The 25,865-nt window shown below is 45.2% G+C and overlaps 1 protein-coding gene across 4 annotated transcripts in view; it reads left to right on the top strand.

Annotated features, from left to right (window-relative positions):
- L1CAM (L1 cell adhesion molecule) overlaps positions 1-25,865 on the top strand; it is a 138,516-nt gene that overhangs the window by 75,336 nt on the left and 37,315 nt on the right. For all 4 annotated transcript variants that reach the window (XM_061614255.1, XM_061614256.1, XM_061614254.1 and 1 more), the window contains 7 exons: positions 3,732-3,898; positions 4,280-4,439; positions 4,533-4,657; positions 9,643-9,744; positions 15,055-15,252; positions 16,707-16,777; positions 24,284-24,503. In XM_061614255.1, the coding sequence (XP_061470239.1) occupies positions 3,732-3,898; positions 4,280-4,439; positions 4,533-4,657; positions 9,643-9,744; positions 15,055-15,252; positions 16,707-16,777; positions 24,284-24,503 (1,043 nt within the window). The remainder of the gene's footprint in view (positions 1-3,731; positions 3,899-4,279; positions 4,440-4,532; positions 4,658-9,642; positions 9,745-15,054; positions 15,253-16,706; positions 16,778-24,283; positions 24,504-25,865) is intronic.

Below are 25,865 nucleotides of genomic sequence, written 5' to 3'. Positions count from 1 at the left end.
CTAACAAACTGAGGCTCAATCCTGACAAGACTGAAATGCTGCTGGTGGATAGCTTCTCTGATCGGATGGTGGATACATACCCTATCCTGGACGGGGTTACACTCCCCCTAAAGGACTGGGTTCGGAGCTTGGGAGTCGTCTTAGACTCTTTCCTTTCACTTGAGGCTCAAGTAGCCTCGGTGGCACGGAATGCGTTCTACCAACTTCGGTTGGTAGCCCAGCTACGTCCCTATCTGAGTAAGGAGGACCTTACATCGGTAGTACATGCTCTGGTAAACTCGCGTTTGGATTACTGCAACGCGCTCTACGTTGGGCTGCCTCTGAAGACTGTTCGGAAGCTGCAGCTAGTGCAAAATGCGGCTGCCAGATTGTTGACAAGGACCAAGCGGTCCGAGCACATAACATCTGTTCTGGCACGCTTGCACTGGCTTCCAATATGCTTCCAGGCCAGATTCAAAGTGCTGGTATTAACCTACAAAGCCCTTCACGGCACGGGACCACGCTGTCTGTCAGAACGCCTCTCCCGATACGAACCTGCCCACTCACTACGCTCTGCTACGAAGGCCCTCCTCCGGGTTCCGACACATAGGGAGGCCTGGAGGGTGATGACAAGATCTAGGGCCTTCTCAGTGGTGGCCCCTGAAGTGTGGAACAGTCTCCCCGAGGAGGTGTGCCTGGCACCGACATTGCTATCCTTTCGGCGCCAGGTCAAAACCTTCCTCTTTCCCACTGCATTTTTAACTTAAGTTATTGATCTCTTTTGTTGTAATTGATTTCGAACGTTCATTGTTTTTATGTTATATGTTTTTATTGTACTATACTGTGTATTTTATATCCTTTGTTGTTCACCGCCCAGAGAGCTTTTGCTAGTCGGGCGGTATATAAGTGTAATAAATAATAATAATAATATAATAATAATAATAATAATAATAATTACATCTATACAAAACCTTACAAGTAGGAAACTTCTTAAAGAGGAAACTGCTGGTCTCCATGTTAATCGAAATCCCACCCCTGGAAGGTTTTACATGCTGCCTAAAATCCACAAAGCCAACAATCCTGGTCGCCCAGTTGTCTCAGGTAACAACACAGCTACTGAAAGGATTTCTCTGTACATTGACTTAAATTTACAAAGCATGGTGCAAAACCACCCATCGTATATCAAAGACACCAAGGACTTCTTGCTTAAAATTGAGTCTTTAAACAAGCAGTATCAATTCCACAACAATACTATGCTAGCTACTTTAGATGTCACATCTCTTTACACCAATATACCACATAATGATGGGATTCAGGCTTTAAATGAGTTCCTTAACACCAGAGATATGAACAATTCTCCAACAGAGGTGCTCACAACTTTAGCTACGCTAGTCCTGACTTGTAACAACTTTACATTCAATGGAGAACACTACCTGCAACTACAAGGCACAGCTATGGGGACTCGCATGGCTCCATCATATGCAAACCTCTTTATGGGTAAACTTGAACAGGAGATCCTCAAAAAGGCCATCAACAAACCACTTATATGGTGGCGATACATTGACGACATCTTTATGGTCTGGACGAATGGTAAAGTGAGTTTGGAACAATTTAAAAATTACATCAACTCTATCCATCCCTCTATTGAGTTTACATTTAATAGTACAAATGACAATCTGCACATCCCTTTTCTGGATGTCCTTCTTACCATTGAAAACAATAAAACAGCCACTGATCTCTACAGCAAACCCACTGATGCCCACACCTATTTAAACTGGAAATCCTGCCATCCTAGGCATATAAAGAAGAACATTGTGTATAGCTTAGCTCTGAGAATCAAACTTATTTGCAACACTGAAGATAAATACCAGAGAAGGATCAGTGAACTTAAAGAACACCTTCTTCAAAGAGGATATTCTCCACATATTATGAATTGCAACATCCACCAAGCCTCCATCAAAACCTCCTCCATCATACTGAGGTGTCAAAGAGCAGAGAGCAACGGATTCCATTTGTGGTAGATTTCCATCCAGCATCTCCTAACTATCACCGAGCAATCAAGGAGAGCTACCCATTGCTGGCAAACTCTGAACATCTTACCAGAGCTATCAGCAGGCCTCCTGTTATAGCATTTCGCCAACCTCCTAATTTGCGCAGACTGTTGGTGAGAGCTGTGCTTAAGCCATCTATCACCAATCCAGGGTCTCATTCTTGTCACTCCAAACACTGTATCACCTGTGTGTACCTCAGGGAGACAGCCACTTTTACAAGCACTAGGACAGGCAGGACATATTACATCAAACAGAACATCACCTGCAGGTCCTGCAATATAGTTTACATCATCGAGTGCAAAAGACCAGGATGTCATATCCAATACGTAGGAAAGACCACAACTGACCTACGCATGCACTTCAGGAACCACAAGTCGGCAATTTTGACAAAAAAAATGGAGCAACCAGTTGTAAAGCATTTTAACATCAAGGGTCACAGCCTGTTGGACTTTTCCATTACAGCGACAGAGATGCCAGCAGATCCAGCAGCATTGACCAAAAGGGAGAACTTTTGGATTTACTCTGTGGACACATTGGCACCACATGGTCTGAACTTGGAGGACAGTACCACCACTACTTAGCTTCTGCAAATGAAGCCCCTCTGAGCATTCCATCCTCAAAGCTCTATAACTGCCACCTTGGTAACAGCATTTGTATGTTGGCAGCTGATGAAGGCAGAAGCTGAAACGTTTTGTTAATATAATAAAAACCTCTGTTTGGTTAATCACAATTACGTTCATATATATATATATATATATAAGCAAGCAAGCGTGATTGACAAGGAAGGGCGCTTGTGTCATTTCCCACCTTATCTTTTCTTAGGCAGGGCGCCACAACCTTTAACAGCTACATGGCATGCAGAAGATCACAATACAGGCATACCCCGCTTTAACGTTTGCAATGGGACCGGAGAGTATACTTAAAGCGAAAATAAACGTTAAGTGAGGCAATTGTCTTCACTTGTAGTGCACGCAATCACCACTAGATGGCAGCAGCGTCATGCCAATAAAGTATACGTTATTGCGAAGCGCGCGAACATTAAGTGGGGTATGGGGACGAATGGAGCATGTACGTTTTAGCGAGGCAACGTTAAGTGGGGCAACATTAAGCGGGGTATGCCTGTAGACAGTTTTACCTAGAGTAGAGGAGCTGTGAAGGGCTGTAAGGACTATTCACATGTTGGATTTATGGACTTCTCCAGGCAACCTGTTTACTGAGCATTCATCCTGATTTGCTTGCCCAATGCTTACAGAGTGGTTCGATTATATCTAGTCTTTAAGCATTTATTCTGATTTGTTTGCAGGGGGGTTATGCTACAATGAGCATTCATCCTGCATTCATCCTGATTTGCTTGTGGGGCGTTTTACATATCTTCTCATTAGTCATTCATTCATCCCACACTTTTCAATGCATTTCTTCATTACTTTCCAAACTGCAAAAAGTCATTTTTTAAAAAGCAGATTTGTTGCACTAGGGCACTTTAATTGTGCAAACCTAAAGTTCTGCCATGCACTTGAAATCTTCCTGCAAAATATTGTCAGTCTGACGGCACCCTCTGCTTCTTGTGTAGATCTTAAAAGTGCAGGAGCCCCTCTGGTATTAAATTGAAAGATAGAAAGGTGGCAGCAGCACTAACCTGGCTGACAACAGTGTTTTTCTCCTTCATGTGCTTAATTCCTCCCCTCTCACCCCTGCCTCCAGGTTGACAGAAGACATGTACTTCATTGTGGAAGATTACCGGAGCTCTCTATCCACAAATGGAACCCTGAAGCTTAAGGAAGTCCAGCGTAGTGATGCAGGAAATTTCACGTGCCTTGCTGAGAATGATCAGAACAATATCTCCATCGTTGCTCACCTTGTTGTCAAAGGTGGGAGTACATTTCCTAGCATGCACCTGACCATTATGATGGGTTATGAATCTGAAGAGAAGTATGATAGGAAATTGTCAGCAAAAATTGTCTAAGGCAGAATGAGGCATGATGGGAAGATAGTGGTCATGGGTCAGTAAGGCATGATGAAATTGAAAAATAGGTCTGCTGGTTTTACATTTTCCACCTCAGGCATCAAAATATCTTTGCCTGGCCCTGACTCCAATGGGAGAAACTCAAACCACATTGTATAATGGTGGGAAAAGAGAGGCCATACAGGGTAAATTTATGGAAGCCTGCTAGATAGAGGTCTCTTTACTCAAGCCACAGCAAGGCATGATGGGAAGGGAGGGCCCAGCTCATTATTTGTCCCTCTTCCAGGAGCCACACAGTTTGAAGTGGAGCCTACAAATGCAGAGGAGAAGAAAGGTGGCAGTGCAACATTCCATTGTAAGGTGGTGTTCGATGAGACCATCCCAGAGCATGGTATTGAGTGGCACCGAAAAGGGCAGCTAATTGAGGAGTCCGATGACAATGACAAGTGAGTGGTGTGGGCAGGGCACAGTTGCATGAACGCTTGTGGATTGAGAGAAATCATGAATTGCATTTACTTTATCCATCTGCTTTTCCCTAGATATTTCATTAATGAGACTTCCCTGACAATCACCGACCTGGACTACTCTGACCAAGGAATATACAGCTGCCTCGCTTGGACAACTCTTGACTCTGTGGAGAAAAGTGCCAAGCTTTTCGTGTATGGCAAGTACCAAAAAGGAGAAATCAGATATTGGTTCTTTACCTTTTGTGGCCATACATAAGAACATAAGAAGAGCCTGCTGGATCAGGCCAGTGGCCCATCTAGTCCAGCATCCTGTTCTCACAGTGGCCAACCAGGTGCCTGGGGGAAGCCCGCAAGCAGGACCCGAGTGCAAGAACACTCTCCTCTCCTGAGGCTTCCAGCAACTGGTTTTCAGAAGCGTGCTGCCCCTGACTAGGGTGGCAGAGCACAGTCATCATGGCTAGTAGCCATTGATAGCCCTGTCCTCCATGAATTTGTCTAATCTTCTTTTAAAGCCATCCAAGCTGGTGGCCATTACTGCATCTTGTGGGAGCAAATTCCATAGTTTAACTATGCGCTGAGTAAAGAAGTACTTCCTTTTGTCTGTCCTGAATCTTCCAACATTCAGCTTCTTTGAATGTCCATGAGTTCTAGTATTATGAGAGAGGGAGAAAAACTTTTCTCTATCCACTTTCTCAACGCCATGCATAATTTTATACACTTCTATCATGTCTCCTCTGACCCGCCTTTTCACTAAACTAAAAAGCCCCAAATGCTGCAACATTTCCCCGTAAGGGAGCCGCTCCATCCCCTTGATCATTCTGGTTGCTCTCTTCTGAACCTTTTCCAACTCTATAATATCCTTTTTGAGATGAGGCAACCAGAACTGTACACAGTATTCCAATTGCAGCCACACCATAGATTTATACATCGGCATTATGATATCGGCTGTTTTATTTTCAGTACCTTTGCTAATTATCCCTAGCATGGAATTTGCCTTTTTCACAGCTGCCGCACACTGGGTCGACATTTTCATCATGCTGTCCACTACAACCCCGAGGTCTCTCTCCTGGTCGGTCACCGCCAGTTCAGACCCCATGAGTGTATATGTGAAATTAAGATTTTTTGCTCCAATATGCATAATTTTACATTTGTTTATATTGAATTGCATTTGCCATTTTTCCACCCATTCACTCAGTTTGGAGAGGTCTTTTTGGAGTTCTTCGCAATCCCTTTTTGTTTTAACAACCCTGAACAATTTAGTGTTGTCAGCAAACTTGGCCACTTCACTGCTCACTCCTAATTCTAGGTCATTAATGAACAAGTTGAAAAGTACAGGTCCCAATACTGATCCTTGAGGGACTCCACTTTCTACAGCCCTCCACTGGGAGAACTGTCCGTTTATTCCTACTCTCTGCTTTCTGCTTCTTAACCAATTCCTTATCCACAAGAGGACCTCTCCTCTTATTCCATGACTGCTAAGCTTCCTCAGAAGTCTTTGGTGAGGTACCTTGTCAAACGCTTTTTGAAAGTCTAAGTACACTATGTCCACTGGATCACCTCTATCTATATGCTTGTTGACACTCTCAAAGAATTCTAATAGGTTACTGAGACAGGACTTTCCCTTGCAGAAGCCATGCTGGCTCTGCTTCAGCAAAGCTTGTTCTTCTATGTGCTTAGTTAATCTAGCTTTAATAATTTATTAAAGTATTTAATAATACTTTCTACCAGTTTTCCAGGGACAGAAGTTAAGCTAACTGGCCTGTAATTTCCGGGATCCCCTCTGGATCCCTTTTTGAAGATTGGCGTTACATTTGCCACTTTCCAGTCCTCAGGCACGGAGGAGGACCCGAGGGACAAGTTACATACTTTAGTTAGCAGATCAGCAATTTCACCTTTGAGTTCTTTGAGAATTCTCGGGTGGATGCCATCTGGGCCCAGTGATTTGTCAGTTTTTATATTGTCCATTAAGCCTAGAACTTCCTCTCTCGTTACCACTATTTGTCTCAGAATCCCTTCCTGCAAATGTTAGTTCAGAGGATCTGCCCTATATCTTCCACTGTGAAGACAGATGCAAAGAATTCATTTAGCTTCTCTGCAATCTCCTTATCATTCTTTAGTACACCTTTGACTCCCTTATCATCCAAGGGTCCAATCGCCTCCCTAGATGGTCTCCTGTATTTATAGATTTTTTTGTTGTTGGTTTTTATGTTGTTAGCAATGTGCTCCTCAAATTCTTTTTTAGCATCCCTTATTGTCTTCTTGCATTTCTTTTGCCAGAGTTTGTGTTCTTTTTTATTTTCTTCATTCGGACAAGACTTCCATTTTCTGAAGGAAGACTTTTTGCCTCTAAGAGCTTCCTTGACTTTGCTTGTTAACCATGCTGGCATCTTCTTGGCCCTGGCGGTACCTTTTCTGATCTGCGGTATGCACTCCAGTTGAGCTTCTAATATAGTGTTTTTAAACAACTTCCAAGCATTTTCGAGTGATGTGACCCTCTGGACTTTGTTTTTCAGCTTTCTTTTTACCAATCCCCTCATTTTTGTGAAGTTTCCTCTTTTGAAGTCAAATGTGACCGTGTTGGATTTTCTTGGCAATTGGCCATTTACATGTATGTTTAATTTAATAGCACTGTGGTCACTGCTCCCAATCGGTTCAACAACACTTACATCTCGCACCAGGTCCCGGTCCCCACTGAGGATTAAGTCCAGGGTTGCCGTCCCTCTTGTCGGTTCCAACCAACTGGTCTAGGGAATAGTCATTTAGAATATCTAGAAACTTTGCTTCTTTGTCATGACTGGAACATATATGCGGCCAGTCTATGTCTGGGTAGTTGAAGTCACCCATTACTACCACATTTCCTAGTTTGGATGCTTCCTCAATTTCATTTCTCATCTGAAGGTCTCCCTGAGCATTTTGATCAGAGGGACGATAGATCGTTCCCAGTATTAAATCCCTCCTGGGGCATGGTATCACCACCCACAACGATTCTGTGGAGGAGTCCGCCTCTTTTGGGGTTTCGAGCTTGCTGGATTCAATGCCTTCTTCCACGTATAGAGCAACTCCGCCACCAATAGGTCCTTCCCCGTCCTTCCGATATAGTTTATATCCAGGGATAACTGTATCCCACTGGTTTTCTCCATTCCACCAGGTCTCTGTTATGCTCACTATATCAATGCTCTTCTCTAAGACCAAGCACTCCAGTTCTCCCATCTTGGTTCGGAGGCTCCTAGCATTAGCGTACAGTCACTTGTAAGCAGCGTCCCTCTTCAAGTGTCTTTGGCACTTGTTGTTTGGCCTGTGGTAATTTTGCCCTTCTGAATTTATATCCTGTGCCCCTGCTCTCACAATGCCTATTTCTAGGCCTACCCCTTTTAAAATTTCATCATTTCTTTGGTCTTTATCCCAGGGGGGAGGTTTATTCCGAACCGGACCTTCCTCGGCTCCTGTCAGGTTTCCCCCCTCAGTCAGTTTAAAAGCTGCTCTGCTACCTTTTTAATTTTAAATGCCAGCAGTCTGGTTCCATTCTGGTTCAAGTGGAGCCCATCCCTTTTGTACAGGCCCGGCTTGTCCCAAAATGTTCCCCAGTGCCTAACAAATCCAAACCCTTCCACCCGACACAATCATCTCATCCACGCATTGAGACTGCAAAGCTGTGCCTGTCTGGCTGGTCCTGTGCGTGGAACCAGTAGCATTTCAGAGAAAGCCACCTTGGAGCTCCTGGCTTTCAGCATCCTACCTAGCAACCTAAATTTTGCTTCCAGGACCTCACAGCTGCATTTCCCCATGTCATTGGTGCCAACATACACCATGACCACTGACTCCTCCCCAGCACTGTCTACCAAACTATCTAAACGACGGGCGATATCCACAACCTTCGCACCAGGCAGGCAAAACACCTTGCAGTCTGCACGCCCATCACACACCCCACTGTCTATGTTCCTAATGATCGAATCACCCACTACAAGGTTCCCTCCACCCCCTGGAGATATATCCTTGGCACGAGAGGATAGCTGCTCATCCCCCAAGGAATGGGTCCCTTCTAAGGGATCGTTTCCCTCTTCCTCGGCTGGATGCTCTCCTTCCCCGAGACCATTGTTCTCCATGATAGCAGAAGAGATATCATCCTTGGAGTGGGACACAGTTATAACATCCCTGAAGGCCTCCTCCACACACCTCTCTGCCTCTCTCAGCTTTTCCAGGTCAGCCACCTTGGCCTCAAGGAAATGAAGTCGTTCCCGGAGAGCTAGGAGCTCATTGCACCGAGAGCACACCCACGACTTCTGTCCAACAGGCGGATAGTCGTGTATGCTGCAGGCAGTGCAAAACACTGGAAAGCCCCCACACCCCTGCTGGCTTCTTACCTGCATAGTTTTGTTTAAGGTTTATTACGTCAATGGGTTGGGGACTGTGGTTTAGTTGAGGTCAGGGAACAGACGGGCAGAGTGGGGGGCCCTGGCCTCCTCACCCTGGTGCCAAACTCGCTCTGCTGCTTAACTCGCCTTGACGCTTTTCAACTACTCCGAACTCTGTGAGAGATCAAATGGATGGAGCGAGGTAGCAGATTTGGGGTGTCACTGAACGATAACCAATTTGCAGTTTATGGGGCTGCACATTTTAATCAGTAGATGAATCAAGTGAAGCTTTAGTCAGCTAACTGACTGGGGGGAATTTTAATTAGTGAGGGCAAATTTTAATGGGTGAGTTTGCGAGTTTAAGGCACACATCTTTTTTTGTCATTTTGAGGTGAATTTGGTTCTTGTATATTAATATAGTAGGAAATGGAGAGGGGGGCAGATTAATGATGCCTTCTAACAGTGAGATATGTATGAATCATATACGTTCTTCAATATTCCCCCCCCCGCAAAGCATCTATTTTGAGAAACAAGCTTTATTTAAATTTAATCAGTGACATGTTTAAAAGACAAAAGATTAATTAACTAAAATGACAGCTCTATCAGTCAGAAGGTTTATAATAATAATATTTTTTTTTTTTTACCATTGATTTGGGGAGTGGGGTGTGTGGAGAAAGAGTTGCCATTTGGGATGTTTACCACAAGCTCCAGAATGCTTTGGGTCAGCCCTGGGAAAACTGCTAAAGGAAATGGGAGGTAGAGGTTGGACTTTTCTCCTCTGGTCGTTGGGAGAAGCTCCCACTTGGCTCACATGATTGTTTCCCTGTCAGGCAATCCTGGCCCTGTGTCAAATCTGGAACTATCAGAGCAGCAGGAGTGGCAGGTGAAGTTGATATGGACACCAGGAGATGATCACAACAGGCCCATCAAGGGTAAGTGATAGTGCTGAGTGTACCATGTGCTTAGAGAAAAACCTCATGTTATCCATTTGGACTCCTCATTCAGAGTCTCAGAATTCTTGGATTTGCCTCAGAACTCTCTGACACAGGATGCATTTAAGTGAGTGGGCAGGGTCCAACTCTACCATGGGCATCTTCTGAGGAGGAGGGGGCAGTCCCACCCATGGATAAACCATAATCCCCAGATTCCCAACTTCACTTTTAAAAAAAAGAGCAAGCTTCCATCATTTGTAGAACCTCAGATATGAGGTAAAATGTACACTTTTGTTGTTGTTGCAAAACTAGCCTGTTCCCATTTTCAGTGTTTTACTTCCTCCCCATTTTTTTTATTGTGGATGCCCATGGACCATACCCTCTTCCTGCACCCCTTGCTCTTTCTTTCAAAGCAGCACCTGAAACCAGTCCACCTCAGGACAGCACAGTAACCATATTCCTCAGTAATCTATTCACTGTCCCTTACACCTAGCCTCATTTAAAGCATAGAGAGGAAAAATATTTAATACAATACAACCTGAACTTCTATTACACACTGAAAGGCAACTTTGGCCATAGTTCCTTCTCACACCCGCAGGGTTGTTGGTTGTCCTCTCAGCCAACTCTCAGATCTCCAGTTGCTGCTTCTTAATGCCAGATCGGTACTTAATAAAACCTCCCTCGTCCACGACTTAATTGTGGACGAGGCAGCCGATCTGGCATGCATAACCGAGACCTGGGTGGGTGAGCAGGGAGGAGTTAGTCTCTCCCAGCTCTGCCCACCGGGATACTTGGTTCAGCACCATGGTAGATCTGAGAGTCGGGGAGGTGGGGTTGCTGTGGTCTATAAGAGTTCCATCTCACTCGTCAAGCACCATGTCCATACAGTTACGGGTCTGGAGTGTTTGCACCTTGTGTTGGGCCAGAGGGACAGGCTGGGATTGCTTTTGGTGTACCACCCACCTTGCTGCCCAATGGCTTCCCTAACTGAGCTGACGGAAGTGGTCTCGGAGGTATTGCTGAGATCTCCCAGACTATTAGTACTGGGGGATGTCAACATCCATGCCGAGGCTACTTTGTCTGGGGCAGCTCAGGACTTCATGGCTTCCATGACAACTATGGGGCTGTCTCAATATGTTAATGGTCCAACACATGTGTTGGGGCATACTCTAGACCTTGTTTTTGCTACTGGACATGGGGATAGTGATCTGGATGTGGGGAGTTTTACATCTATCCCTTTGTCATGGACAGATCACTGCTTGTTGAAGTTCAGACATTCAGTAGCCTCTTCCCTCTGCAAGGGTGGGGGACCTATTAAATTGGTCCGCCCACAGAGACTACTGGATCCTGAAGGTTTTCAAAGGTCTCTGGGGTTTTTTCTGGCTGATAGGACTGGCGCTCCTGTTGAAGCCCTGGTTGATCTGTGGAATGTGGAGATGACCCGGGCCGTTGACACGATAGCTCCTGCGCGCCCTCTCCTGTGTAGAGCTCACACAGCTCCTTGGTATACTCCAGAGTTGAGAGAGATGAAGCAAGATAGGAGGCGGCTTGAGCAGAAATGGAGGCGAGCTCCTGATGGATGCAATTATGCGCTGGTTAGTGCTTCGACCAAGCTCTATGTAGGGGCAGTGAGGGCAGCGAAAAAACAGCATTTCGCTGCCACTATTAAGTCATCCCTCTGCCGACCAGCGGAACTCTTTAGGGTTGTCCGGCGGCTTCTTCAGTCTGGCCCTCAGGACACGATAGACTCATCAGTGGTCCGCTGTAATGAGTTTGCCGATCACTTCCAGAATAAGATCTCATGCATCCGTCGGGACATAGACTCCCAAGTTATAGCAGTTGATTCTAGTGAGGTGTCTGGAGCAGTCTTGTCATGTTTTATTGGATGAGTTTCAGCCGGTTCAGCTCGAGGATGTGGACAAGGTGCTTGGACTGGTACGTGCAACCACTTCGGTACTGGATCCTTGCCCCTCTTGGCTAATAAAATCTAGCAGGAATGGAACAGCTGGTTGGGCCAAGGAAGTGATAAATGCCTCCTTACGAGAGGGAGTGGTCCCTAGCTGTCTAAAAGAGGCAGTGGTGAGACCACTTCTGAAAAAGCCTTCCTTGGACCCAGAAAATTTTAACAGCTATAGGCCAGTGGCGTGTCATGGCCCCGTCAGAGGACTCCTCAGATGAGGACGACTCGGGAGTAACAGCAGCAGACCCGGGAGCAGCAGGAGACACGGAGGAGCCTCCTGAGAATCCAGCTTCTTCTGCCCCTCAGCTGCAGAGCACCCCAGGGACAGCAGAGGCCCTGCAGCCAGACACAGACAGTGAACAGGATACTCCCCCCTCACCTGCAGAACGTAGACAGCAGAAGGTCAGGCAGAAGAGAGGCAGGCCTGTCTCCTTAAGGCCCAAATGCTGAGGGCTCACACCTGCTGTCCATCCTGCTCTTTATAAGGCACACCTTGGCTGCAGCCTGTTGCTGACTGCAACGTCAGGCGTGGCTTTGTGTAGACCTAGTTTCCCTGCAGCATCTCTTTGACTGACCTCCTTGGCAATTGATCCCGGACCTCCACTGACCTCGCTTCTGGACTTCTGACTTGGCAAGTATGCTTCGGATAGGCCTGGCAGATTTACAACCCGACTGCTGGCTAAGGACTTTCCTTCCCTGCCAAAGACCCAGGCATTTCCAGCCTCCCACCGGCACTGCTGATGCAGTGTAGAGCTGACATGGCGAATGTCCCATTCCTGGGCAAGATCCTGGAATGAGTGGTTGCTGACCAGCTCCAGGCGTTATTGGATGAAACCAATTATCTAGATCCATTTCAGTCGGGTTTCAGGCCCGGTTTTGGTACTGAGACAGCCTTGGTCGCCCTGTATGATGACCTATGTCGGGAGAGAGACAGAGGGAGTGTGACTCTGTTGATTCTCCTTGATCTCTCAGCGGCTTTTGATACCATCGACCATGGTATCCTTCTGGAGAGGCTCGCGGAGTTGGGAGTCAGAGGTACTGCTTGGCAGTGGTTTCGCTCCTACTTGGGGGACCGTCTCCAGAGGGTAGTGCTTGGGGAACATTGCTCGACACCGTGGGTCCTCCAATATGGAGTCCCGCAGGGATCAGTCTTGTCCCCCATGCTTTTTAATATCTACATGAAGCCATTGGGTGAGGTCATCAGGAGTTTTGGAGTGCGTTGTCATCAGTATGCTGATGACATGCAGCTCTACTTCTCCTTTTCATCTTCTTCAGGTGAGGCTGTCGATGCCCTGAACCGATGCCTGGCCGCGACAATGGACTGGATGAGGGTTAACAAGCTGAAGCTCAATCCAGACAAGACTGAGATGCTGTTGGTGGATGGTTTCTCTGATCGGATGGTGGATATATACCCTGTCCTGGATGGGGTTACACTCCCCCCAAAGGAGCGGGTTTGTAGTCTGGAAGTCCTTTTTGACTCTTTCCTCTCACTTGAGGCTCAAGTAGCCTCGGTGGCAAGGAATGCGTTCTACCAACTTCGGTTGGTAGCCAAGCTACACCCCATTTGAGTAAAGAGGACCTTACATCAGTGGTACATGCTCTAGTAACCTCACGCTTAGACTACTGCAATGCGCTCTATGTAGGGCTACCTTTGAAGACTGTTCGGAAGCTACAGCTAGTGCAAAATGCGGCAGCCAGACTGCTAACAAGGACCAAGCGGTCGAGGAAAAAACACCTGTTCTGGCACGCTTGCAGTGGCTGCCAATAAGCTTCCAGGCTAGATTCAAAGTGTTGGTATTAACCTATAAAGCCTTATACGGTGCAGGGCCACGATACCTGTTGGAACGCCTCTCCCGATATGAACCGGCCCGTACATTACGTTCCACAACGAAGGCCCTCCTCCGGGCCCCGACTCATAGGGAGGCCCGGAGGGTGGTGACAAGATCTAGGGCCTTCTCGGTGGTGGCCCCCAAATTGTGGAACAGTCTCCCCATGGAGGTGCGCTTGGCGCCGACGCTGTTTTCTTTTCGGTGCCAAGTGAAAACCTTTCTTTTCACCGAAGCATTTTAATTTAGTTTAACTTAAATTTATACAAATTGTTGTAATTGATTTTTGATTGTTTTTATGTCCTGTGGTATTGTATTATGATTTTACTGTACTTTGTTCACCGCCCAGAGATCTATTGCTAGTTGGGCGGTTTATAAGCTTAATTAATAAATAATAAATAATAATAATATGTGAAGTACAGCAACACTTTGCAACACTAAAAAAACCCTCCAAAAACAATTGTGGAATAATGGCACTGACTTTCCAATGGACATGAGGAATGTCTCAGTTTGCACAAGATAAAACAGTGGAAGGTGAAATATATTCTAGAAAAATTCTACGTGTACTCTATGTTTTTAATTGGCCATGCCCATCTTTCCTTAAGTGGAGTGGTTTAAGCATAGCAGGCTGAAAACATGGATCTTGGGCAGGCCAAGTTTGGTTTTTCCAACAGCTAGAGTCATTGCTGAAGTAGCAACATATTGTAATCAGTCTGATTTTACATCAAGCTGCAGTTTCAGATTCAACTGTTAATGCACCCAAAATAGAAATAGAGCATAACTTCCAGTTTGAAACACAAAAGGCTGTTTTCACCATCATATGACATTGACCAATAAAAAGGCTTTGAAATTAATAAAAATAAATTTGACACAGATTTCTAGGATGAATAATGAGAGAAATATATTTTTTTAGGTTAGATTCTCTGTAGAAACAGTAGTAACACAGGAAAGAAGTGAAGTAAGAAGAACACCAACAAACATACAAAAATGTAATTCACCATATTTGGTGATGGCAAGTGTTGCCACCACTCCCCATATGCTCAGAGGCACATGTTACCCAATTCTTCCAAGCTACACAGGAAGTGGATTGGACTGTGAAAGATCAACCCAAATTGTGTTTTCATTTTGACAGATGTGTAGGGCAGTACAATATCTCAGAGAGGAGTTCAGGTCTCCTGCTCCCCTGGTGCATTCACTATAGCTGCCCAATTTCCCTGCTTTTTAAAGTTTGACAGAAATATCTGTTGGCTATAGGTACGTTCTTAAACCACAAGGTTTTTTTGACTATTAGTGAATTTGAGATATACTTGGAACTGGAAGCTATATTTAAGTCATACATTTGCTCTGATGCTGTTTTCACTGATGTGGGCTGCAGACTGGGTGGGAGAAGTGAATGCTGCTGAGCATGTGCAGAGAATGCATTTCCTTCCCAATAAGTTGTGGCAGGGCTTCTTGCTTAATGGATTATTTCTGAGTGAGTTTTAACCAACCAAACTCTGACACATCCCACAACTCTCCCCACAGAGTATACTGTGTTTTGCGAAGAAAACAACTTTGGACAAGGAAAAATGGAATGGTTAGCCACTGTACCAGGAAACCAGCCATGGGCAGGGCTTCACCTCTCCCCATTCAGGAATTATTACTTCTATGTGCAGGCCAGAAATGACCAAGGGGAAAGTGAGCTAAGTTCCCGCTCTCCCAATTACATCACGAAATCTGCAGGTAAGGAGGCCCAGGATGCTAGTGGGAAGCATGTTGGGGTAGAAGCGATCTATATGCACCATTCCTTGCAGGAGTGGACAATGGTTGTGGTATATATACATGCATTCATACAGACATATGAGATGCACAACAAAATGTTATAGCGTGGCATGCTTCTGTTCAGGATTCCAGTCACACTATTCCATTCTCCCACCAGGTTTTCCACCACCCCCCAGTAAGTCAAGATTCTGTAGCCACTGAGCATGCTCAGGCCTCATTGAGTTGCTTTTAGCAGTTTCCCAGGGTTTTTTTCCCTAAAGATTGTTTTGTACTTCTGCAAACCTTGGGATTTCCCCAGCCTTCTGTTACCTTCCTATTGTCTGTGTGCTGCTATTTTTGGCTAAATAAGCAATTGCACAGCCTAGACATCAGAAATAGAGGGAATAAGTGGCACTTAACACAAAATATTGTGGTGTGAAGTGCTCCTGTTCAGGGAATAGCTTTATGTCTCTTCTGCCCTCTTCCTTTTCCAGTCATTTCATTCCCCTCTCAACCATTTTTTCAGTGTGTATTCTCTCAACAGCCAGTCAGTGTTCTGTGAGCACTAAGTACTCTCAGTCCTTCCTTACTGGGCTGTTTTAGGAGTTCTTTATGGGGTTTTTTCTAAATATTTTTTCCTGCAATCTTTGGGGTCCCACCTCCCATTGAGCCTACCCTCTTGTGCATGTTACCGTTCTGGCTATATAAGCGATGGTGCTCAAATAACTGAATTGGAATGAGAATCTAGCATGGTGATGAAGAAGAAAGAGTCCTCAATTCAGCTGGTCAACTCAGGGTGCAGTGCACCTTTCATGTGCAAAGAGCAAGGTGGACTGTGTGTGGCCTGTATTTCCATGCAAGTGCAAAAAAAAAAAAAAAGCCACAGCATTTGGTATTTGCATGCTGAATTTAGCATCCTGAAAATCTCAGCTTTCCTTTTTTTTAAAGCCTATATGGCTTTAAAGTGTGTTAACAATTTGTGATGAAATTGTCGCAGAATTTTAAAGGGGGGGCTTTGATGCCCTATAGAACTTATTTTTCTCTCTCTGTTGAGGAGAAGCAGAATAAACCTGCACAAACTAAGGAAATGCAGGCATATTTAGCTTAATGATACAGATACAGATTGCAGAATCTAGCTGTTCATGCTGATTGCAGAATCCGGCTTTTCTTTTTGTCAAATTTGAGCTATCCTGGTGTCAGATTTTGAGTATACACTGGCCCAGAAGAAGGGAAACCTAAATTCAAGTCTCAGTTCTGATGTGTCCCCCAAGAGATGAATGCAGAGCAGGAATCATAATTTCAATTCCAGAGGGTACTGCAGGAATTCCGTATGACGTAAGAAAATGCCATTCGCTGCCTCTCAGTCATGGATCAAGGTGAGCACTTGATCTAAGCTGACATGTAAGCTTGTCTAACTCTCATCCATTGCTTTCTAGCCCCTAGGCGGAATCCATCTGATGTCAGAGGAGAGGGGAATGAGACCACTAATATGATCATCACCTGGATGGTAAAATATAGATACTCATGCATCACTGGTATTGGTATCCCTTTACTTCCTCCTGTCCTGCAACGTCAGCACCACTGCCTGACTCATGGCGTGTTAAGTGGATGCTGGAGTTGCTGTTGAATTTTGCCTAAAAATAAATTCCAGGGCACTTTGGGGCATTTCTCCTTGGGCTAAACATGCAAGCAATGTGTTCTCGGAGTCTAGTTGTATTTGTGTTGCTATAACATGTGAAGGCCTCCAACAGGTCTGCACAAGTTGTGACCCACCAAACTGATTACAGTCCACCAGCTGTTGTGACATTCCTCCCTGAGCCCCTGGTGGACTACCCTACAGAGCTAGTGAGCTAAATTTGGCTTGGTGGGCCACAAGGTGTGCTAGCTTGCTTTACTGCATTCTTGGATCATGGAAGCATTACTGTGCATTTTGCAGGTTGTCTAAACTACCTGTGCTCTATATAGGGTGGTAAGAACTGTAAAATGGATAGGGATAGGGCCTTTTATTTTCACAGATATTTCTACTTTCTCATCTCCCAGTATAAAATATTTGGGACACATACCCATGATGCCGTTTTTATAATGCAGATTGGAGCTATGGTTGAACATTGAACATCACTGGACCAAATTTATGTGTATATACACAGCGGTCTGAAAAGGGGCAATTACTGAGCCACATATATTGTCTTGTAGTCCTTACAATAACCTCATAAGGCCAGTCAGTATTATTATCTCCATGCTGAGGATGTGGGGCAGAGAGAGAGAGAGAATAGTTTGCATAAGGCTGTCTAGTGAGTTCATGGGCGAGGCAAAGTTTGAAATGGGGACTTCTTAATTCCTGATCATCCAATTAATTCATTTTATCATGTGTTTGTTGCTTTTAGGAGTCTGTTTGATTGCTAAGGCTATAAATTCACATGTGTTCATTTGATTGCTGAGTCATAGATTGATTTCTTACAACTTTTTCAGTTTTAAAAACAAGTCTAATGTACACACAGATATTTGGGAGAGCAAATTGTGTGTGAGGACTTTGGCAAACAATGATGCTGTTTGCTAAGGAACATGGCCTAGGCAAGGAGGGAAGGGCTTTTGTCCAGTGCCAGACTTTGGGGAGCCATGAGCTCTAGTGGAAGGAGTTCCTGTTTCTTTAAGAGCTCTGAGGCTGGCAGAAGGTCCCCAAGTGGGATCACACATTTGGAGCCCTGAAAAAAATGCTTCCCCCTGTTCCCCAGTCTTATTTGTAGCTTTCAGACACACACACAGGGATGAGGAATGTGGTATCCTTTAGATGTTGTTGACTCCAACTCCCACCAGGCGCAGACAGCATGTCTAACAGTCAGGTATGTTGGGATCTGGAATCCAGCAACATCTGGGGGGCACCACATTCCCGAACTCTGTAAATGTTCAGTAGCAGGCTCCTTACTGAGCAAGAAACGTCACTTGGGGGGTGGGTGTAACTTACGTGTCAGTCAGAATTACATATTCAACACTTTGCACTTGCACCTCTGCTGCAGGGTCGGTCGATGTGCCTGCTAAGCAACTGAAAACACAAAGTGCTAGTCGCAGCATGGGGTGGATCTAACACAATGCATGACATGTTCCCATCCCCTCATGCCACCAGTGGAGTGAAATCAAACAAACTTTAAGGTCTCCACAGAAGTCAGTTAGGGATTTGTTTTTTGTATGTTTACATGCAGGTTTTATGTCACTTTTTTATTTTATTATTTATTTATTAAATTTATTAGTTGCCCATCTGGCTGGCTGTCCAGCCACTCTGGACGACGTACAAAATAAAAACATACAAATACATTAAAACATTAAAAATCTCAACAATAATAATAAAACTTAACCCACCCCAAAAGCCTGCCTGAAGAGCCAGGTCTTCAAGGCCCGGCGGAAGCTCATCATAGAGGGGGCATGGCGGAGATCATTTGGGAGGGAATTCCACAAAGTGGGGGCCACAATTGAAAAAGCCCTCTCCTTAGTCCTCACCAGTCTAGCTGTTTTAACTGGTGGGATAGAGAGAAGGCCTTTTGAGGCTGATCTTGTTGAGCAGCATCCCTGATGATATTGGAGGCGCTCCTTCAGATAGACTGGGCCGAAACCGTGCAGGGTTTTAAGGGTCAGAACCAACACCTCAAAAGTTGGTGTACTAACAAAAAAGTTCAGTTCATCAGAACACATATAAAAACATTTTGGGAGGAAAAAACACCAACCCAAGAACAATATAATATCATGCAAATCAATCACAGTTCATCCTGCTTCAATTTATCCCAGCTCCAATAAACCAATTTTTTTTAATGTCCAGAGGATTTCACATACATTAAAGCAGGCCAAGTTACAGGTGCGTGGGAGACGTGCACGCAGGCTGAACTGGGGGTGATATTTGAGCTGGCTGTTTCCAGCTCACTCTTGGTTCCCCTGAGTGAGACAAGTCAATGACCAGCTTGATTCTGGGGGATTTTCTATCCACCCCTCCTCTTCTTCCTTAGCATGTGTCTTGCTAATTACTTTGCTTATTCCTCTCACTCCCCATGGCCCACTGCAGTCCACATTACATAGGGTAGGATCTGCATTTATGTAGCTGTATCTTTTTTGTGTTTACTCTTCTAGACCTGCAGAGTGTATGCACGTGTGCATGTGCAAGTGTGTGTGTGAGAGAGAGAATGGCCTCTTCACTGAAGTGGCACGAGTGGGGAATGTGTACCCTGCAGTGTGCCAGAGTGGTGTATTTCTGTAGCATGCACGCCATGTGTATCCTTTATTATTTTCGCCATGTTTGGGTTTGCCGTGTTGTTTTCATTCCAGCGCAAAGGGGCGGCATGTATTGCCGTGTGTTTGCCTTCCGACATTGTCCCCAAATGCTTGTGCTTGCCATAATGATGCAAACTTTGGGCTGCATTCCCAGGAGAGAGCTGGTGCCAGACGTTTCAGTTCAGGAAGGCTGATACCAAGTTCAGCTAGACAAATGTTGGCATAATACAGGAGGAGGAGGAGGAGACGCTCTTTGTTAACCACAGCTGGTCTAGCATTGCTTGCCCCTCACAGTTCATTCTTGACCCCCGAGGGAGGTTGCCATGTGGCCACACTTTACTTTTTAATCCAGGATCGTGACTGCCCTCAAGAGGAATTATCTTACTGACAGTTACTTTTGTTTGGGACATTGGAGGTAACTGTATGGGTTTGGGTTTTTTACACATTCCACAGAACAAGGTTGCAAACTCCTAGTGGAAGGGGTTTCCAAATGCTCCCACATGTAGCAAATGAGCATGTCAATTAGAACATTTATTAGCATAAACCTCTCCCTAATGTTCTGGGGGGGCTTTATTTTCTTTTTTCATGTAGAGGAGAACAGAAAAAAACAAACCACATTGTTCTGCCTGCTGTGCCAACTGGGCAGTTCTTAATCCAGCAGAAGGAGAAGCACTCTGAGACTGTGTTGATGGTCATGCGCCCACTGGGTTCCCCTGCTTCTAAGCATTTCCCCTGCTTACTCCCATGCTGCTCTTCTGGAGCTTCTGGAGAAAACAAGGCAGCAGAGCTAAGGGTTGTTGCCACCTAAAAATGCACACACAACAAACTGGCCCTGCTTTAACAGCAGCCTAAAATGCATGGTGGATAGAAATTTAGCAGGTGACACTTTTCCCAGCACAGATATTTTAAGGTGAGGGGAAAGCTTTAGGAGGGAAGAAAAAAGGAAGAGCAGCACCAGTTACAGACCCGAAAAGGGCAAAGTGAGCCTCTGGAAGTGCTGATGGTGACAGTATGCTTTATTTTCCAAAGCACTCCCATTTTCTGCTGTTATATCCCATGGGTTTTGGCCTAAGAACTTGTGAGAGGTGGTAAGTTACTTTTTGTGTCTCTTGAATAAGAGGTTTCCTTATTTTGGAGCAGGAAAAGGAAAATCCTCTTTTGTATTTGTTTCAGCTTAGACGAAGAACTGCCAGGAGCAGGATCCAGGGTAAAACTTGGAAGGGAAAGCCAGGGAAGTAGCCAGAAGCATGAGAGGCTCCATGTCGGATAAGGAGGTTTAGTGAAGAGAAGCATTAAACTGGAAAGTCTTTGGGAAGAGACACAGTCACTGGTTCCCAGTGCAGCAGCACACGCCGGCTAGTCAAGCTCTGCCCACTTTTACTGTAAAGGTTCCCCCTCCAGGTGTGGCTAATGGAAACATTTTGATCTGGCAACTAGTGTGTTTACAGCCTTTGTTTGTTTTGCAAGAGTACCAGTCTTTTGTCATTAGTAAGGGTATAACACAGTGGGGAGGAGAGCCTGGCTGGGAGTCCAGAGTCTGTGAGTTCAAATCCCCACTCGTGTCTCCTGGGTGTCAAGGGCCAGCTAAAGATCACCCCACAGTGAGTGGCTCAGGGGTTACGTACCCTGCCACCTGTGCAGCCGTGGGCAAGCTGCATAGTCCCAAGGAGCCCAGTTGCCCCCCAGCTGGCAGTTGCGGACAAGGAAAGGGCTGGCTTGTGCAGCTGTGGCAAGCTGAGCAGGCCCTAGCCAGCTGGGGAGGACTAGCCTCAGAGGGAGGCAATGGTAAACCCCCTCTGAATATCGCTTACCATGAAATCCCTATTCATAGGGTAGCCATAAGTCGGGATCGACTTGAAGGCAGCCCATTTCCATTTTCAGGGGTGTAGGACTGGGAAAAGTGGGGGGAGTCCTACTTGTTGAGATATAGTAATTTGAGATTTCAGCCTGTATGGGATTTCCCCCACAGGGTAGAACTGTGTACATAAAGCCTGTTTTATCATACGTGAAGACAAGGAAATTTGTTATTCAGGAGACAAAAAGTAAGGATTGCTTCTGATGAAGAGTTCTCACACTTGAAAGGTGTTAAGGCATAACAACGACAGAAGTGGAGTGTTTCTGGAAAGAAACCATGCTACTTCCTTCTGCACCTTGTGCCTTTGCCTTTTTTATTAATTGTGTGTGTGGGGAAGCATCACCTGTTCAATTTCTGCTTTCAGTAGTGATTAAAGACACAACAGCAAGCCAATGAAGAAAGGTGTCAGCCCTCAGAATTGTATAGAGAGGAGGGTGAGGTGGGGAAGAGCCTGTAGTCAAGCAGCTCTTTGGTTCCCTCCATTGTCTTCTAAGTCAGTGCCTCCCCCTGCTGGACACTTGGAGAATTGTAGTGCCTCTGGTGCAAGGTTCCCTCATCCTTTTTTCTGTGCCATGCCCTCCTTAAAAGGCTAGACCACTGTTGCCTCATTTTCTGCTGCATCAGGAGATATAAAGATATGCTTCTCATTTCTGGGTTGCTAGATGGCAATCTAAGGCAAGCACTTGCTTATGAACTGAATGCACATGTTGCCCTTTAATAAAGAGGTGATGTTGATGGATGCAACACTAGCCTTTCTATAGGTAGGGTTGTCAGATGGCTACCTGGGATCCCATGATCCTCTTTAGGGTTGCCAGATTCAATCCCTGAGACTGATCCTGTATCTTTAGGAGAAAAGAAAGTCAGCCACATGCAGGTGTTCTTGCAACCCTGTAATGGGAAAAACCACAAGGTGGAATTCTCCTTTCCCCCTGCACAACTTTTAAAGATATAGAAGGCCTCTTGAGAGGTCTTTTGTATCTTTAAAAGTTGTGCAGGGAGGAGGGAGAATTCCACCTTGTGGTTTTTCCCATTACAGAGTTGCAAGAACACCTGCACTTGGCTGACTTTCTCTTCTCCTAAAGATACAGGATCTGTCTCAGGCCATGAACCTGGCAACCCTAATCCTTTTGTCTGCCTCTGTCTTCCACCCACAGGACAAATGTTTGCTACTTCAAGCAGAGAAAGAAGGTGGGAAAAAAGGTCTAGGGCAGGAAGGAGCAGAAACAGCTTGTTCTGTGCATTTAGAACCATGGCTCTCCAGCTTGCAGCCTGGCAATGCTACAAGGAATACCCCTATATTCTGAGCATTCTCTTCCTGCCCCCTTTTTTAAGATTTGGTTCCCCCGCTCCTCTCTGCATATCTGTTTCAGCTTGTTTTATTTAAAGAAGTGAATAGGTTCCTCCTCCCACTCCCTCCACCCCATGCTACCCATGCATGGCAAGGCTATGCCACCACCACCCTCCTCATATTACAGCTTGTGTAATCACACTGCCACTGCAGGATTGGGGCTAGTGGTACTCTGGCCTAAAGGTTGAAAGAGAGCCATTTCAGCATGGTGGCTAGAGTGATGGACATGGACAAACGCAATCTGAATTCAAATTCCTGCTTAGCCACAAATCTCTTTGGGTCACTCACCTCACTCAGCCTCTCACAGGGTTGTTGTGAGCATAAAGTAGTCCATGCACACTATGCAGGCTCCCTTCATTTTGAGTTTCTTGGAGGACGGATGTAACAAACAATAAAATATAGGCAAATTAGTCAAGCCTGTTCTCTCCCCACATCTCTCTCTCTGTTGGTGTAAACCAATCATGTTCTCTCTGTCTCTCTCTTTCTCTCTCATACACACACACAAAATGATTGATGGTACAAACATTTGAAGTCTAACTGCATGTTCCAGGACTGCATTCTGATGTTCAAAAACACCTTCCGTATTATTCTACTGTACTGGTTAAGGGACTGTGCAGTGAATTATGAACTATGAAGGAGCTGGTTGTAATCTTATCTCTCTACAATGAACTATGCCTCAGTTCCATATCTGCAATATATTGACCTCCCTCACGGGGTGCTTGTAGGGGTTACTGAAAATGATTCAGTACGGATTACGTGAAGCACTTTCAACACTTTAAAGTAGAGATGGGGAACTTGTGGCCTTCTAGATGTTGTTGGAATTGACTCCCAACTCGGATCAGTCCCAGCCAACATGTCCAGTGGCCAGGGATAATGGGAGTTGTAGTCCAACAACATTGGGGGGGAGTCCAGTTTCCCACCCCTGCTCTGTGCTAGAGGCTCAGAGGAAGTATGGTTCTCTGAATACCAGTTGCTGTGAAACGCAAGTAGGAGAGGGCTGTTGCACCCATGTCCTGCTTGTAGGCTTCCCAGGCATCTGGCTGGCCAGTGTAGAGACAGAATACTGAACTAAACAAGCCTTTGGCCTCAGCCAGCAGGGCTCCTCTGAAGTTATGGAGAGAGAGGGGGTTTTGGGGTCCTTTTCTCCTAATGAATGAAGATGATTGGCAACAGCAAAAGAAGAAAACAAAAAGAGAACTTCATCACTTAAGAATAACTAACATGGAGCTCATTGCCGCAAGATGATAACAGCCTATAGCTTAGGTGGATTTTTTAAAAAGGATCACATTACCTCATGCAGGATGCATCTTAACAGCAGAGTTTAGCCATAATAGTTAAAATGGAACCTGCATGAGCAGAGGCAGTACAGCTGGGATAAGCAACGGGGAAGCTCCTTCCTTTTATTGCTCTGCTTCTGAGCACTCAGAGGCACCTGGCTGGGCTGATTTTCACCTAGATGATCTTTTGGTCTGATTCAGTGTGCATGTTCTGATGCTAGCATTGCTGTTCCCTATTCCTTTTTCTCCTCTGCCCCCACCCCGCCACTTCGTTTTCAGCCCTTGCCTCACAGGGAGTGGAACTCTCCAGCACTGAAATACCTTGTGCAGTGGCGGCCCAAGAACCAAGGCCAATGGGACGAAGTGGAGGTGGAGCATCCCCCTGTGGTGGTGACAGACACCCCTGTCTTCTCACCCTATGAGGTCAAGGTGCAGTCACGTAATGACTTTGGCAAAGGACCTGAACCTCCCACCACTTTAGGCTACTCAGGGGAGGATGGTGAGTAGTGTGTGTGCGCGTAGAGGGGAGGGTTTGCTACTGTGGAAGCAGGAGGTGTTACGGCATGGAAGTGTGTCAATTTAGATTTTAAACCATCCAGACCATCTCAGGTATTCTGGGTAGGTAAGAATTTGTTGTTGTTATGTGCCTTCAAGTCGATTACAACTTATGGCGACCCTATGAATCAGCGACCTCCAACAGCATCTGTCACAAACCACCCTGTTCAGATCGTGTAAGTTCAGGTCTGTGGCTTCCTTTATGGAATCAATCCATCACCTGTTTGGCCTTCCTCTTTTTCTACTCCCTTGTGTTTTTCCCAGCATTATTGTCTTTTTTAGTGAATCATTATGTGTCCAAAGTCTGATAACTTTGACCAAAACCAGATAAAAGCCAACAAAACACTTTGTTAAAAAAAAAGTATATTCATCATGTGTGTTTTACTAGATTCAGAAAGAAGTGCAGATCTGTTGTTAAGGATTGGGCAGCAGGAGTGGGAGAAGTTCAGCTCAGATTTTAAATCCAAACCTACCAAATTTGGGGTTGCATCTAGCTAAGCCGTACTCAGAGTAGACCTGTTGAAATTAATTGACTCATTATGTCCATTACTTTCATTGGATCTACTTGGAGTATGACTAACCCTGGATACTGCCTTTGTACTTCTTGAAAAAATGTGTGAACTGGAATGCATCTCTGGATTTTCTGCTGCAGTTCTCCAATCACATCGCATGTACAAGAATGTGTATATTAGGGGAGAGTGTGCATTAAAATGTGCATATTAATGAAAATAAAAAATGTGTTCCATCAGGCAAAATTGGATAGAAAATGTGTATATGATGAGAAATTTGTACTCACACGCTGGCAGGTTTTCATGAAGACTCCTGTGTTAACGCAATTGCAAACTGAGGCAGAAATGTGGAGGAATGAAGTTAGGAGACGCAAAACGAGAAACGGAGAGAAACTGAAATGGACAATTTATCCATCCCTAGTTGTTTCTTTTTTCTTTTTTGAAGACCCTCTTGGCACTCAGATATGTGCCTGTGACAAGAATGTAGGTGATCTTGGGTCTTCTGCCCTCTTCCCCCCCCCGAAGTTTTTGAAATTATGATCAAAATGTGCCATGATCTGTTTCAATGTTGACACAGGCAGGAGATCAAGGAGGGGTGCTGAGACCCTCAGCCCTGTTTTTGAGGTCAGGACCACTGAAGTCAGTAGAACATCATGAATTTACTAATGCCCCCCCCACTCCACATACCCCATTGTGTCATCAAAAGTCATCTTTTTTAAAAAATATGTTTTTAAAGCTTTAAAAAAATGCTTTTAAAGATGTTTTGCCAGTGTGGTGTAGTGGTTAAGGTGGTGGAC

The sequence above is a fragment of the Rhineura floridana genome, chromosome 3 (assembly GCF_030035675.1).
Source record: "Rhineura floridana isolate rRhiFlo1 chromosome 3, rRhiFlo1.hap2, whole genome shotgun sequence".
In the NCBI taxonomy this organism is placed as follows: Eukaryota; Metazoa; Chordata; class Lepidosauria; order Squamata; family Rhineuridae; genus Rhineura; species Rhineura floridana.
This window is presented reverse-complemented; position numbering and strand designations above follow the sequence as displayed.